Genomic DNA, 15211 nt, shown 5'->3' with positions numbered 1-15211 from the left:
CTATTTGTGAAAATACACAACCCAGCACTTATCTAAATATTAAAGCCCAGACCCGCCGCTCATAGGCCGGGCCGGGCTTGACGAGCCCTAGTTAGAGGAAGAGATATTTTAGACCATTGGATTTGTTGACCTTATATTAGAAAAAGGTTAGGCAAAAAGGATCAAGAGGATCCTCATCCGTCAATTTGGGTTTAGATTTGGGACCATCTCGGTTCTACAAAGAGGCAGCAGGGCTGCACCTTTCTTGGCTTTTTGAAGTCACTATTTGAAGGCAGTGCTGTTGGCAAATTTAACTCGCGGCTCAATGGACGGTGAGGTCTTGGGCCATGAGTGCGCGGCTCCCTCCAACTAACAATAGCGGGGCAACCATTTTGGGCTGCTACAAACGTGTAGGGTGATGATCGCCTTAGACTTCGAGGGCCACCCATTTTTGGGCTCGCGTTCCGCAATATCAAATTTAACGTCCAATACTTTTGGCTAAATACAAGCAGCAAGAACTAACAGTGATATCAACCCCAAACCGCAAGCAGGAAATCCAAGGAAATTCATAAGTAGAGAGGAGAATAATTTCAGAAAAATTAGGGTATTTCGGGTTTATAGCTGAAAATTTAAGGAATTGGCAGGTGGTAATAGCTTCTGCCTTTTAGCTAAATACTAAAACTGTACAAAACCTCTAAAATCTGGCTAAACTACTTACTAGTCATGCACCAGTTTTTCGGACAGGGAACACCGTAATACAACCTAGAGAAATGAGTCTTGTATGAACACTTTTAGGGAGGCTTCAAGACCAGCTACCGAGTGACTAAGTCAGAATAAGCTATAAAATTGGCTTTCCACCAAATACGAAATTCAATGTGCTGGACCGAGATACATTCTTGCATATTACCAAAATGAATTTCTAGTTTCTACAACACTGAATAAAAAAAAATCATACGAAAGATGTGCCTTTTGTTCATCACTGCGGTAGGGCATGACACCCTCAATCGAGTCCACCTAGATATCCAACTGATCGAGGTTGATCATGCGTGCAGCATTTTGAATTAGCTCCTTCCGGAAATCCACCTATTTTATGAAAAAGAAGAAAAAAAACAAAAACATAACATATCAAACTATACACTTGTCATAACAGATAGCAGGTAAAATATTGCTTTTCAGTCAATACAACAACTCCATGGAAACTGGGAAGGTGTAAACTTTAACCTAAAACAAATAGTCTATTCATAGCAAGCTGCCACCCCACTGTCACAATGCATCCCTCCCCAGGTTTCATGTGTAGTAGACCATACACGACAAGGATCAAATTTTTTAACAAAATAACAATTAAGACACCTATTCACTAGTCCTTGGTCACATATTGAATAGTTGCATATGCGGTGCTCAGTAAATGTGAGTCAGCAATAACCTCAAAGGAGGTTTTACTTACCCGAGAACCCATAAGGGAGGAAAAGACTAAGTTAGCCTCAGCAGCATCATCCACACCTAATTGTTTTAGCAGCCTTTTCTGAGGATCCATTGTTGTTTCCCATAATTGTGTAGGCATCATTTCTCCCAGGCCTGTATTGCGGAAAACATAATAACATGGAGTTACAACTGCAAGGCTAATGTAGATCTCATTCATGGCAACAGATGAAGAACCATGTTTATTACTTCAATAGTTTCGGTGAAATGCCATGTTCAGATTTCTGAATTTGTTGTAGTGTATTTTGTAGATCTGTAAAAGAGCCTCTATATACTTTTGAAGATCAGAGCGAATTAGAATAAATGTCTTCTATAGCTCTATCAATAGGCACTATGTACTTGTTAAAATCAGAGAAAATGCAAACGTTTAAGTTTGTGTGAAATGATTCCCCTCGAGTGATTTTTGAGGCCCTTGGTGAGATTTTAAGAACCAAAATGGTGTGTTTCCAGATTTCCCCTCCCTTTTTCTATTAAACCCAGACTTTTAACCACGACCCCTTCACCCGTACAATAATCCACCCTTTCTATGTCTTTAAACACATATACCTACATCAAGAAATCTTCAAAAATTCAACATCATCGTAATTTTTCTTCAGGAGAAAATTGTGCCTCGGTGAATGCAGAAGCCGACAGGTAGACTGTTATATATCAAGATTGACCCTAATACCAAGATTTTTTTTTTTTAGGAAGTCATTAGTTTCTTCCAAAAAGTTACTTTTAGCTCATCTAATTTAGATGGCATAAAAAATATGCAATATGTTCTTACCTTTGAACCGTTGGATGTTGTATGATGCATTTGAAGGAAAGGATCTCTGAAGCTTTTTAAGTTCAGCATCGTCGTAGCAATAATATGCTTGCTTTCCCCTTTCAACCTTGATCATTTAAAAGAAAACAAATTAGACAGATTAACAAGAAAATAGCTGAATAACAACATTATAATGCAGACCTTGTAAAAGGGCGGAACACCAACATATATGCAACCCTCATCAAATAAGGCTCTCTGCAGTCAAGAAGAAAGCCATCAACTGATATTCATTAGAAACTTTTAAATCCATAAGATTGAAGTTGGGTAATTTTAAACTTCATCTTGTTTTCTGTTTCTCTAGGTATAACCAGTAACATTCTGCACAAAAATTCAATACCTACCTGATATCTGAAGAAAAAGGTCAGTAGCAGAGTTCGGATGTGAGCACCATCCACATCGGCATCAGTTAAGATGATAATCTTATGGTAACGCAGAGCCTCCTTTTTAAATTCCTCACCCTGAACAAGAATATATACATACATAAGTACACTATACATAAGACCAAAATAGTAAAATTCTGTAAAGTTTGATTACAACCTTCACCCCAAGTCCAAGTCCACGAATCAGATTTTGAATCTCTTCATTTTTATACATTGCTGCCTCGTCTCTTTTTTCAATGTTCAAAATTTTACCCCTCAGTGGAAGAATTGCCTGCGGTAAACATTCGAGGACATATATAATAGTAATATATATGTATATATATTTATAGAAAAGATACAAAATTTCAGAACTTTGGGTTTTCAAATATTATATTCTCCACTTTACTATATGCCCAATGAATTTTAGCTAATGTGCACCATCTATACCCGAGAGATGGTCACCAAGATCTTTTGACCAAACATTTCTTAATTCATATATAAAGAAACAGTGTTCGAATTGAGAGAAAAAATTTCAACTAAAAAATGGAACTCTTTCCCTCTAGTCGATGCACACTTGGAAATCCCTAAGGCCTGTCTATAAAACTATAGGTTCCAATAGATCACACCAACCGCAGATAATGAAGCCAAGCATGGATAGTTACATTATATTTGTAGAAGATAAATACAATTTGGGAAAACTACCCACCTTAACACCTTTCTAAAAGTTAATTCTTCTCCCATTTACCAACTGCAAGCTCCACAAAGGTAAGGTAGCACTAAGCTAAATAAAAATATTGCCAAGGACTTTGGAGATAACATCTCTCCAGAAACCAAGAATCTGACCCATTAGAACTTAATTCATATGTGATGCGAAGAAGGATACTGATGCGGACATCACAATCAAACCCTTTTTAGGTTTATGAGCAACAGAAATTTAAAAAAAAAGAAAAAAAGAAACCTAAGCCTTTGGGGCATTTCAAATTTCTGTTTTGTGTCTTTTAAGTTTCATTTCAGTTCAGGAGTTTAAAGTTTTCCTATATTAGGTCTTCATGCTTCAGTTTTAAAACAATTTAAGAGTCCTAATGAGCCTGTAATGCGAATTAATGTCAGTTATCTACTCTAGTGTAAATAAGTGTAAGAGCCTAGTGGCTGAGATATGTTTTGTTGAATAAAGAGTTATCAGATTTTATGAGTTTTCCTGTGAAGGGTTGGTGGTGAAGCCTAAAAGAGGCGTGTAGCCTGAATAAGGGTGAGAAACCTGGGTGAGACTCCTAATCAAAGTGTTCTGTGTGTTTCGTCCTCTAATAATTAGAGTTCATTGATCCTGGTTTCCAATCAGCTAGAATGCTGCATCAGATGCAAAGGACCATACAGCCATTTACTGCTTATATTCTGCAGGCCATAATACTTCTGTGTGATTACAATGATGTGATGCCGAAAATCCTTTTGGTGTGATTCCAGATTCATCTAACCTTTTCACTTGGTTCCAGCCCTTGAATCACATTATCCATTCTGCAACAAATCTTAACCCTAAACATTTGCTTCTAAGACAAGAAACACATTAACCCCTAGGTTGTGCTAGATCAACCACTCATTCACATCATTGAGTACTGGTGAAAAAAACTGCATGCTGAGATATAATCCAGAAAGTTATAGGCTCCTCAGGCCGCCTTAAATCGAAAGATAGTGTTAAGACTAGAAACTAAAAACTAGCATAGTTATAATCACCTGAAAGCGCCTATCGCGACCTTGCTTTGCACTTCCACCAGCTGAATCTCCTTCAACTATGAAGATTTCTGCAAAAAAATCAATAGCAATGAGCAAAAATTTAATCCATTAATAATGTGTTTTTGATAATATATTGGCAAAATTGCCAAAATACACCCCAAATTTGACTGAAATTGTCCATAGCACCCCGAACTTGTATTTGAGTCAATTTACCTCCTAAACTTGGTAAAAATTGCGATTTGCACCTCATTCGTTAAATTTAACTGTTTATATCCAATTTTGCGTCACATGTCATGCACATAAGGGGTAATGTTGTCATTTTCTATTTATATTTTTCTTAAAAACAAATAAAAATATTCTTTAAAAAGAAGATTATTTTTTTAATCAAATTAGTTATATACTGTTCCGGGAGAATTATTATTCTACCATTGCGTGTCTTAGCCTAATAGGTTTCCTGTTATGAGATAGATTAACATCTCTATAATAGATTAGAACTCCGAATCCTACGGAATTGTGGTTTTGTAATGCCTATATATAGTTATTCAATAAAGATACAGTTATTTCATCTTGCATCATTTATATCTTTTTTCTACGTACTTAACCATACTTCGAATTATATATTCAACATACCCACCCATTCAAATATATGTGTTGTGTTATATATATTTTTATATATACACATTGTTGGAGGAGGAACGAAACGAGAATAATAATGACGTAATAGAACAGAACGTGACCGTTTATTGATTTATAATGTGGTCTATATATATGCATTACATAACAACAATCCTGTAGGATTTGGAATCTTAATCTATTACAGAAATGCGAATTTATCTCTAACATGAAACCTATTAAGGTTAAGACACACAATGGTAGAATAGTAATTCTCCCGGAACAAACATTTATTTTTAATTTTCAATGTATTTAATTATATTTTTCTTATATCTTTTAACATATTATATCACGTAAAATAATAAATATATAAATCAATAACATGTTTCGAAAAAAAAAACATAGTATCAAGTGTTCCACTTAAGTAATTTTATTAATTTATTTCATTATTAAATATGAATAAATATATAATGACAATACTACCCCTCAAATGCATGACATGTGACCTAAAATTGGATGAAAAACATTAAATTTAACGGATATGGTGTAAATCAGCAATTTTTACCAAGTTTAGGAGATAAATTCACTCAAATGCAAATTCGGGTGCAAATTGACAATTATGACCAAATTTGGGGTACAAATCGGCATTTTTTCCTAATATATTTGTGTCTCCAGTAGGAAAAAAAAGAGAAGTTATCAGTAAAAGATAATAGTATTTAAAAGATAATAGGAAAGAAAAAATACCGAAAAGTTAGCACAGTTTTAACTTTTTCATCCAACTCAATTAGCATTCAGTAACTAGCGATTACCAAGAACTAAGAGCCTAAGAGAGCGAATTTATTTGTATCTAATACCAGCATGTATATAGTTCTCCAGGGAACAGTATGTAAAGAAATTAAAAGTGATAACCAATATGAGCAGAGTTAATAAGAAACATGGGTGCATTTGAATTTGAAACAGCCAAATGTGACTGAAAACTGTGATGCATTTTTATAACTGTCTTTTTATATGATAACCAATACAACCCAAGTTATAGGAGACATGTATGCATTTAGTTCAAAACAGCCATCACAGTTACTTCAAATGTAGCCGAAAACTGTTATGGATTCGTAAATTCAATAAACGAAGAAAATATGTAGCACAGTGGTCAATTGGCAATCATATTCAGTACTGATATGGTTACAGTGATGAGAATAAAGCTCCAGAATTTAATAATAGAAGCAAAATTACTACATAGACACCAACCTACGTGCTAGAAGATTTCAGCCGTCTTGACTAATCTTGATCAAGTGCTTTAAAATTTTAACTTCTGCTCTGCAACTACTCATTATATACTTAATATATTCCTTACATTTTCCATAAAATTATTGCTAACTAGAGTTTTTTGTTTTTTTTTTGTTTTGTTCTAATCACACTTAAGTTATATGATACAACTAAAATAAAAAAGGCAAACCAATTCCTGCCTAATTAATTAGACGCAAGGCCCCTCCCCACCAAGGCTTATTGCCTAACATTGCCATCAATTGATACTGAACCAATCAAAAACTTAAACTGACATCCCTGCTAGTCATATCAATTCAAACAAAATGAGGGCCCACTAACCAGATTCTTCAGGATTAGTTGATGAGCAATCAGCTAGCTTTCCTGGGAGAGATGATGATCGCAAAACATTCTTCTCTCTTGCCAGTTCCCTTGCCCTCTTTGCAGCCAGAGCTGCCTAAACAAGGATACATTAGCTGTGAGGAAATGAATTTCCAGTGCAACATATGTAAATTGATGGTCAAAGTCATAGTCGTCCAAAAGAAAGATACCTTGAGAGCATTTAAGGACTTGGAAAGGATTGAATCCAGTACATCAGGATGTAACTCCAAGTACTCTGTAAGATACTCTTGAAGAGATTGATCAACCACTCTCCGCACCTCTGGATTTCCCAGCCTAGTCTTTTAACCAACAAATAAGGGGCAATGTGAAACAAACCGAAGATATCATAAATTAGAACCAAGGTTGAAAATCATTACTGATCGTGGTTATAATAAGAATGGACTACCTTTGTCTGGCCTTCAAACTCTGGATTGGGAACCTTGACTGAAACCACACATGTCAGTCCTTCTCTTACATGCTCACCACTTAAGGTAATATCTTTATCCTGAGACTCACAATAATTAGAGTAATTTTATTTGCACATCTAAAATGGTTTAATACACATCACAAATTTTTTTGCAAACTTTGCAATTCCTCCACTACCTTCTTCCAAAAATATTAATAGAAAAAGAAAAGGTTAACTTGCCTCTTCACCTTCTCCATGGCAAGATGCCTAAAGACAACCAAATAATTCAAAGTATTTCTCCAGGGTTGCTTATGTATCTCCCTAACCATTCCAAATACGTCAAATCTTAAAGCTTTGGTCTCAAGACCACCCATAATCATTATACATATCTGACTAGAGTGAGAGAAATAAGATAAAGGACTAGGCACCATTTTTTTTGAAACACTACCCATCTTTTGCTTCAATTGTAAATCACATATGTCGATTTACTGAGCGACTTAGGTGGTGTTAGGTGTGAACTAGAGAAATGGCATTGAGAGAGAGATAGAGAGAGAGAGAGAGGTAGATATCGAATAAATGATCGGGGTAGAGACTGATACAGAAAAAGAAAACAAAAGAGAAATGGAAAACATTTGTGAAAAAAATTGGCAACTAGAATTTCAGAGGTGTGCATATTATTTATTGACGTGTTAATAAATTTTCTCTTTGCATTAGCATTCAAGTAAGTCATTCAGATAAGAGTAGGAGCTAAAAGCTGCTAAACAAATACTTTAAAATCCATTTAACTTAACATGACGACAAAACTTTGTTTTATATTTGGTAACCAAAATTCATTAAAAAGAGCAATAGCAACGATAAAATATAGGGTGGGTCCTTTTCAAAGAGTAGTTAAATCAAACTACAAACGACCTTATACAATATATAGAGACTCAACACACTACATAAAGAGACTACATCCTGCAACAGATTCACCTCTTCATCTCTAGATACCTTAAAAATCCCTCCTTCATCACCTACACCACCCAAAATGTTTCCACCACATCACATCTCTCTATTCATACCCCACTTATTTCTACCAAAAATACATAAATATTTTCCTCAATAATGCAACAAAAGGATCCAGCTTGTGCAACTGTTTTGGATCTCCCTAAATAATCTTTTGCACAATGATGCAGCAACTAGACAAGAGGTGGTCTAAAATTTATTATCCGATTTCCCATCACAAAAGACATACTAATTTAGCCTTTCTATTTTGATCGGACACTCGTGTTCTTATTTCAGGAAGTGTGTTGAATGAAGCAGCGAAGAGTTTCTATAGCCAACCAAAATTTATCAATCCAGGCCCAACTCAAAGCAAAATCCTGATCAATCTGGGTATGGCAATGACAATTTATGTCTATCAATTTAGGCCCTCCCTCTCTTTGGCCAAATAATCTCTAATGTATGCGCAGTGTTTTATTTTATTTTTATCTTGAGTTTTAAGGATGAAGAGTATTGGTTTTATGTTAATGAACTTAGCCTGAAATTCCTTTACCACGAGAAAAAGAAAATGAAAAATGGAATGTAAGTGTATATATGTGTGAGTGTGTGTGTGTGTGTGTGTGTGTGTGTGTGTGTGTGTGGACCAAGTAAAAATTGAAAAGGTGAAGCCATTAACAGCCATTTTTAACACAACAAACACAGAGTTACGCTGCACCTTGATAAGCTTCGACTTCTTCCCCAGGTTATTAAGCGTTCTTGTTAATGAAGCTTTCAATCCATCAATATGGGTTCCTCCATCGGCAGTACGTATGCTATTAGCATATCCTAGCACTGTATCCGAATATGCATCAGAACACCTAGCATAATATGAAATTCATACCATAGTAGTCAGAAACTATAGAAGAGATTATCCTAGTGCAGATTGAGTTCAACTTGACGTATAAGAAGACTATTTCATAAAAATGTTGAACCTTTCTCTCATACAGAGGGAGTGTAAATACATAAGCAAAGGTAATGTTAATTACCACTGGAGAGCTACATTAATAGTGATTCCATCCACTTCTTTTCTGAAACCCACCACTTCATGAAGAGGTTTCTGAATTAAAGAACAGTTAACCAAATCATTACAAATTGATAAAAATGCAGACTCCACAAATGCTAAACCATCAATATAGCTAGACCTCGATAAGATCTTATCCTTTATACCAGGCCATCACATCCACTATGAGCATGTGGCCCAATAGCAAGTAGTTATGTTGCCCTCGAGGGTATTGTGTTGCATACCTTATCAGTATTTAGCCATTTAACATATTCAACCAATCCCCCCGCATAGAAGTATTCATTGAGCTGGACTTTCCCTGGATCCGTATCCTCTTGTCTGAGAGTGATCATGAGCTGAAGATGGTATGACATTAAGTAAAGAAAAAAAAGGTTTACTGAGCTTTCAAACTATCAATATATCAACGGATAGAAGTTTTAAAGTTCAATTAACAACGATCAAATTATTAAGTAGTCACAGAGAAATAACAAATACTGTAGTGAGATTTCTTTGACAATGAACAGAAATCTCACATTAGGGTTTAAAAAAGCTAGCTCCCTAATTCTTCCAGCAATCGTGTGGTAGTCTAACTGATTAAGGATTTTGAATACTGCAGGAAGAGATGACAGTCAAATAAAGTGACTGAAAACACCAGAAATAATAATCACCAAATTATTGGGAAGAATGAAACCAACATCATATCTACTATGACAAACAATAAATCATAAACCTTGTTTGTCAGGCAAGAATCTGATTCGTGTTCCTTGTCTATCTTTAGATTCAACTGGAAGCACATGACAAGAGAGAGTTGTAACAGGCTTTCCACGAGAATACTTTTGCTGGTATTCCATTCCATCACGCCAAATAGTAACTTCTAATGCCTGAGGCACCAAAATTTGTATGTGATTTAGTAGGCTAGATGAACAAGAAAAACAGCTGATAAGACACCAGCTGGCTACTTTCAACTGATTTGTGAGATTATAAGTATATTGCAAGACAATGTAAGGAGGTTGATATGTAAACAGACTGCATAGACCATTTTCTTAGCAGAATAGATATACCATTTTTTTGTTGGTCCAGATTGTGGGGCTATATTAACATAATACAATGGTTATGTATTGTATTCTTGTAATAGTCTGAAGTACCTAGCTAGCTGGGAGAGATCTCTACAATACCATAAATGAACTTGTTTGTTGGTGTCATGCTTATTCACATTGTGGTTAATAAAGTTTTCTGTAACTTATCCCAAAAGAAAGAATAAACATAGAAATAAAAGACAATGACATGTTATCTTACAAGAAATGAAACAAGAAAGTAAGCGATTCTAAATTAGAATGGAAAGTAGTATGACATTTTGATGGCATATTTTACAATCTCAATAAGCCAAATTAAATTCTAAAGAGCATCCAGTCTCTTCTTAAACTGTATCTTAAGCTTCATTCATCTTACTAATTTCAGAGTATAAGCCAGCTTTTAAGTAGTCTCTGATCATTTTACAATTCATTTAAAATGATATACATATCAATATAGAACTTGGATACAAAAGCTAATTCCACAGATAGGAGGCCCCCAACAAAGGTGAGAAATGAACAGAACTAAGTGGAAAAGGAAAAGCAAACTGAAAGACAATCGATGCAAAATGACTTAAAGATCCTTATGAATCCTTGTTCACTGATATTTACACAAGCGGAGCAAAATGACCAAATATATGTATGTGAAAAGACAATGCATACCTCAGATAAGGCATTAACAACTGATAAACCCACACCATGTAATCCACCAGAGACACTATAACCACTACTTGAACCACCAAATTTTCCACCAGCATGCAGAACCTGAACATTACAGATATTGATGTCAAAAACTACAAATAATATTACTCAAGGAATATAAAACATTAAAAACAGCTCACAAGTTGAGATGCCCTCATAGATTTCCAATGTTGTTTTTGTTGATATTGTTCTGTGTATAATGAACTGCTCATACATTCTACTTGCCAAATCTTTTGCTAAAGAATTTTAATTTTCTTATCCAAAGAAATACACTGTACAACTGACATTTCATTCTTCTTTTATGTATAAAAACCAATTGAAACTTCAAACTTTAATCAAAAACTTCTAAAGAAAAAACAAATTAGCAGAAGATGGGAAGGGTTAGAGGGTGATGGTTCAATGGAAGGAATTATCCACATCTTATCTAAGAACATACACATAATTTCAGAAGACCCCAATGTCCAACCTCTAGCTTCCACTTTTACATATTGATCTTATTCTTGGGAACCAAAAAATAATAATTGTCCTAGTTCTTCCAGAGAGAAGAAGATAATGTAAACACTTGAAAAGCCAATTCGCCAAATCATCTAATTCTTTAAACCCTCTTTCTCTAACTTCTTTTAGATTATGTAAGAGACGTTGTCTTAATATATATGGAGTATCCATATCTTCAAATCATCCTCGATATCAAAGATTTGAGAAGATAAGAAACTGCACATTCCATCACAAAATACAATGCGTTCGGCTCTGAGATTGTGAAGAAGATCTGATAAAAGGGAAAACAGAGGCAGGGGAGATAGGTGCGGGGACAGATGGATAAAGAGATAAAGCAGCAAGAGAGACTGAGAGTGTAGTATGACTAGTATCTATATGAGTTTAATGAAAGAAATAGTAGCCCCTATGCAATCTGAGGTGGATTCCGTTCTACCTGTATACAGAAGTTATAAATGAGAATGAGAGACGATGGAATAATACCGTCATCACAGTCTCCAATGTAGATTTCTTGGTTACAGGGTGCATCTCAGTAGGTATCTGCAATGAACAAGAAAATAACAATGCAGGGTTTTGTTGATGAGAAAAATAGAAAGGGACCCGTCACAGGACAAGTCAATTTAAGAAATGCTAAAATGAAGTAGTAATTACCCCACGGCCATTGTCAGTGATGCTGACAGAACTGTCAGCTAGTAAAATGACCTCAACCTTAGAAGCGTGTCCGCCTTGAGCCTCATCAACAGCATTATCCAGTATTTCGTAAACCTAAAGGATGACGAATGATGAGCAAAGCACGAGCACAAGCAGAAGTAGAAGCAGATTGTTAAGTCAAATTAGAGGAGAAAAGGAAAGGGCAAACCAAATGATGAAGACCACGAACTCCGGTGTCCCCAATGTACATTCCGGGCCTCTTTCTAACAGCCTCTAGGCCTTCTAGAACCTACAACGCAATCAATCAAAAATGAGCTATAACTAACAAACTGAAAAGTGGCAGATGAGAGAGAGAGAGAGAGAGAGAGGGACCTGAATCTGATCGGCGCCATAAGCGGTGGAGGAGAAAGCCTCGGCGGAGGAGGGCATGAAAGCTCTCGGGGGGACCACATTACGAAGCGCACGGCAGCAGTCCTTCAATGGAAGCCCAATCCTGCAGCGACATCACATAGCAGAACCCTAAAACACAGTCACTTGTTTTACTTAATATGCAGTGAGCGAAAAGATTTGTCAAACCTGGGCGGCGGTGGAGGGTTGGAGAAGAGGGAGGGACGGGGAGCGCAAGTGGGGAGGCCAGAGGAAGAGTGTGAGATGAAGCGTAAGGCCATGAAACGAAGATAAGGAGGGGGAGGTCGAAGAAGAAGAAGAAGAAGCGCCATCCAATTTTACCGCTCTCTTTTCTCTGTCTTGTTTTCTTTTTTCCCCCCTCTACCGCTTAAACCCCTTAAACCCTACCCTCGGCCCCCTCTCCCTTTTCGCAATACTCTTTTTTTTTATTTTCTTTTTTCTTTTCTTTTTATTTTTTCTTTTTTTAATAACGGTCAATGATCTAGTTTTTCTCTTGATCCTTTTTAGCCCACTAATTACATCTGTGAAATTATGAATGTTTAGCCCGATTGTTACTTTTTAGTTTATATTGTCGATAAATTTTACATTCTAGGGTCACTCATGTGAATGAATTTTGTAGGTTAATGTGAATTAATGTCCATGTAAATCGATCGTTGCGAGTTGTGATTGAGTTTTTTTTGTATGGTATGAGTTTTGGGTGACACTATCATCATTCAGGATGTACTAATTGATCACATGGATATAGACTATGAGAGTATATGAATCATGGAAATTAATCAAATATGATGCCTGGAAATTGAGTCATACAATCTGATGGTCAAAATTATTGTGTTTTTCTTTCATACACTAATTGTGTGTGTGTACATTCTCTATCTAGAGTGAATCTTTACTTCGAAATTACAAAGTTAAATTCATTATTTGACTCACTTTTTGGTCACGTTTGCACATCTTCACCGTATACATCTTACAACATAATGTATAGATCACTCCTGCAAAGTTTCATCCAATTTGATAATCGTTAAGGTGTTGAAACATTACTAAAATCATTGAACGAACGTAATTCGTTCAACCTGAACCATTCTTGTAAATCACGATTACGAAATGTCAAACAATCATCAAATCAGATGAAACTTTGCAAGAGTGATCTATACATCATATTATGAGATATATACGGTGGAGATGTGGAAATGTAACAAAAAAATGAGTCAAATAATGTACTTCACTCAAAATAGGGACTATATATATATAATTTGTCTTATAGAGATAAATTCATATTAAAAATTTTACCGGGTGTTACACTCCCCCATTTGAAAATTTAGATTTAGCATCCTTGAAAGGCAATCCAACCTAGGAGATATTAAAAAGATCATGATTTGTTAAATCATTTTATCCAAAACTCGTAACTTATCTTGCAGTACCATAAAGCAACCAAGTATAACCATACTAGCAAATATTGTTAACTAGTCCTATATTTACTCAAATTTATCAAAACAGTCACTATGCCATACATGGTACTATAGCTATTTAAACCTAAATACATATTATGGGGACAATTCATTAGCTGGAAACATATATTTTTCTAGAAACTTTATATGCTTATATGTCAAAATATGACTAATCTAATTTGCATTCAAATTTTGTCATACAGTCACAAGTTTAACAAACTTATCACAGAAAACTTATATGCATTGTTGCATATACTTTTTGTTGCTTGATTCGATCTGTGGAAGAGTCCCTCAATTATTGTTGAATTTCTCCATCAATTATAATTCCAAGTTTTAGAGTTATAAAGTTGGACATTCATCACACCATATATCCATAAATATATATACATATATATAGCCATACCTGATCTTACCCTACCCATGAGCTGACTTTAGCTCACCATATTAATACAACAACACCATGACCTTCTCAAAATCCATCAACATTACTCTCTTTGTGTTTCCTCTTTTCCCTGATTAGGACTTTTTGCTCGAATTAAAGCTACCAAGCACACTCTGAACTACGTGGTATCCCAATCAGGTTTTGGGTCTGTCACCCTATGGAGGCACAATTCATACTTAATTTTATCCCGTCTAATTAGATTCATATCCAATTAGGACTTTTTGCTCACGTTAAAGCCACCAAGTACACCCCGTACTGAGCGAAATCCCAATTGGTTTTTTGGTCTTTCACCCTAGGGAGGCACAATCCCTACTTAATTTTCACATACTGAACCAGATTTTAATCCATTCCCACTTGTATTTGTTCATGTAGATCACATAAGAGTCATTCATTATCAGTTGAAAACTTTCATATTATTTATCATATACTGTCATGGTAAAGAGAACTATATTGAGCTGAGCAGTATGTAAAGTTCTTACAATGACATAAATAAATCTAAAATACTTACAGAAGTCAATTGATAATCAAACGGAGGAATTTACCTATATATATACATATACCTTTATTCAGAATATCATTGCTTTGCATCCATGATCCATCCCAGCCGTTCCATTTATTCAATACATAGAATTATAATACACAATGAATAAAACCTAAGAGTTAATAAATAAATAAAATAGATAACAGGAATCAGACTCGAAAAGAAGTTAACGCCTATACTATTCCAAATATATATTTTTAATCTCTAAATTAAACCATTTACCCTCAGTAACCAGAACTGAACTGAGATACTAAACCCAACTCATAAATCAACTAAATAAACTACAATAATATTATTATTAGAATTGGTCCAACACAGAGTCTGTGACAACAACAAATAAATACTTATCAATAATTCAGATACTCATTAAATTGACACATAAATCATTTTTCATTCATCTTTTCTAACAACTATGAACAGAATCATATAGC

At 35.2% G+C, this 15211-nt stretch overlaps 2 protein-coding genes across 3 annotated transcripts in view; one reads left to right on the top strand and one right to left on the bottom strand.

Moving 5' to 3' along the window:
* The window catches only part of LOC126798699 (rhomboid-like protein 20), a 271709-nt gene that overhangs the window by 222446 nt on the left and 34052 nt on the right, over positions 1–15211 (top strand). The gene's annotated exons all lie outside the window — the stretch shown is intronic.
* On the bottom strand, positions 816–12679 carry LOC126798689 (DNA gyrase subunit B, chloroplastic/mitochondrial-like). The gene is made up of 21 exons (XM_050525724.1): positions 12521–12679; positions 12317–12437; positions 12153–12233; positions 11945–12058; positions 11777–11833; positions 10763–10864; positions 9760–9910; positions 9563–9639; positions 9275–9385; positions 9016–9086; positions 8706–8847; positions 7010–7108; positions 6774–6902; positions 6565–6679; positions 4351–4418; positions 2801–2914; positions 2605–2721; positions 2405–2458; positions 2225–2330; positions 1424–1554; positions 816–1062 (listed from the first exon to the last, which is right to left on the bottom strand). Exons 1-21 carry the CDS (start codon positions 12661–12663, stop codon positions 994–996), a joined length of 2172 nt encoding a protein of 723 aa, XP_050381681.1. The 5' UTR covers positions 12664–12679; the 3' UTR covers positions 816–993.

Source organism: Argentina anserina, chromosome 6 (genome assembly GCF_933775445.1).
Source record: "Argentina anserina chromosome 6, drPotAnse1.1, whole genome shotgun sequence".
Lineage (NCBI taxonomy): Eukaryota > Viridiplantae > Streptophyta > Magnoliopsida > Rosales > Rosaceae > Argentina > Argentina anserina.
Note: the sequence above shows the minus strand (reverse complement) of the source record. Positions and strands in the feature narration are given on the sequence as shown.

Excerpts from the sequence above, each read along its gene's own strand:
- LOC126798689 (XM_050525724.1), bottom strand. The coding sequence starts at position 12,663 with ATGGCGCTTCTTCTTCTTCTTCTTCGACCTCCCCCTCCTTATCTTCGT. Across the intron at positions 12,438-12,520 it reads AACCCTCCACCGCCGCCCAG|GATTGGGCTTCCATTGAAGG; the intron begins GTTTGACAAATC and ends ATGTCGCTGCAG. Across the intron at positions 4,419-6,564 it reads AACTAATCCTGAAGAATCTG|AAATCTTCATAGTTGAAGGA; the intron begins GTTAGTGGGCCC and ends ATTTTTTTGCAG.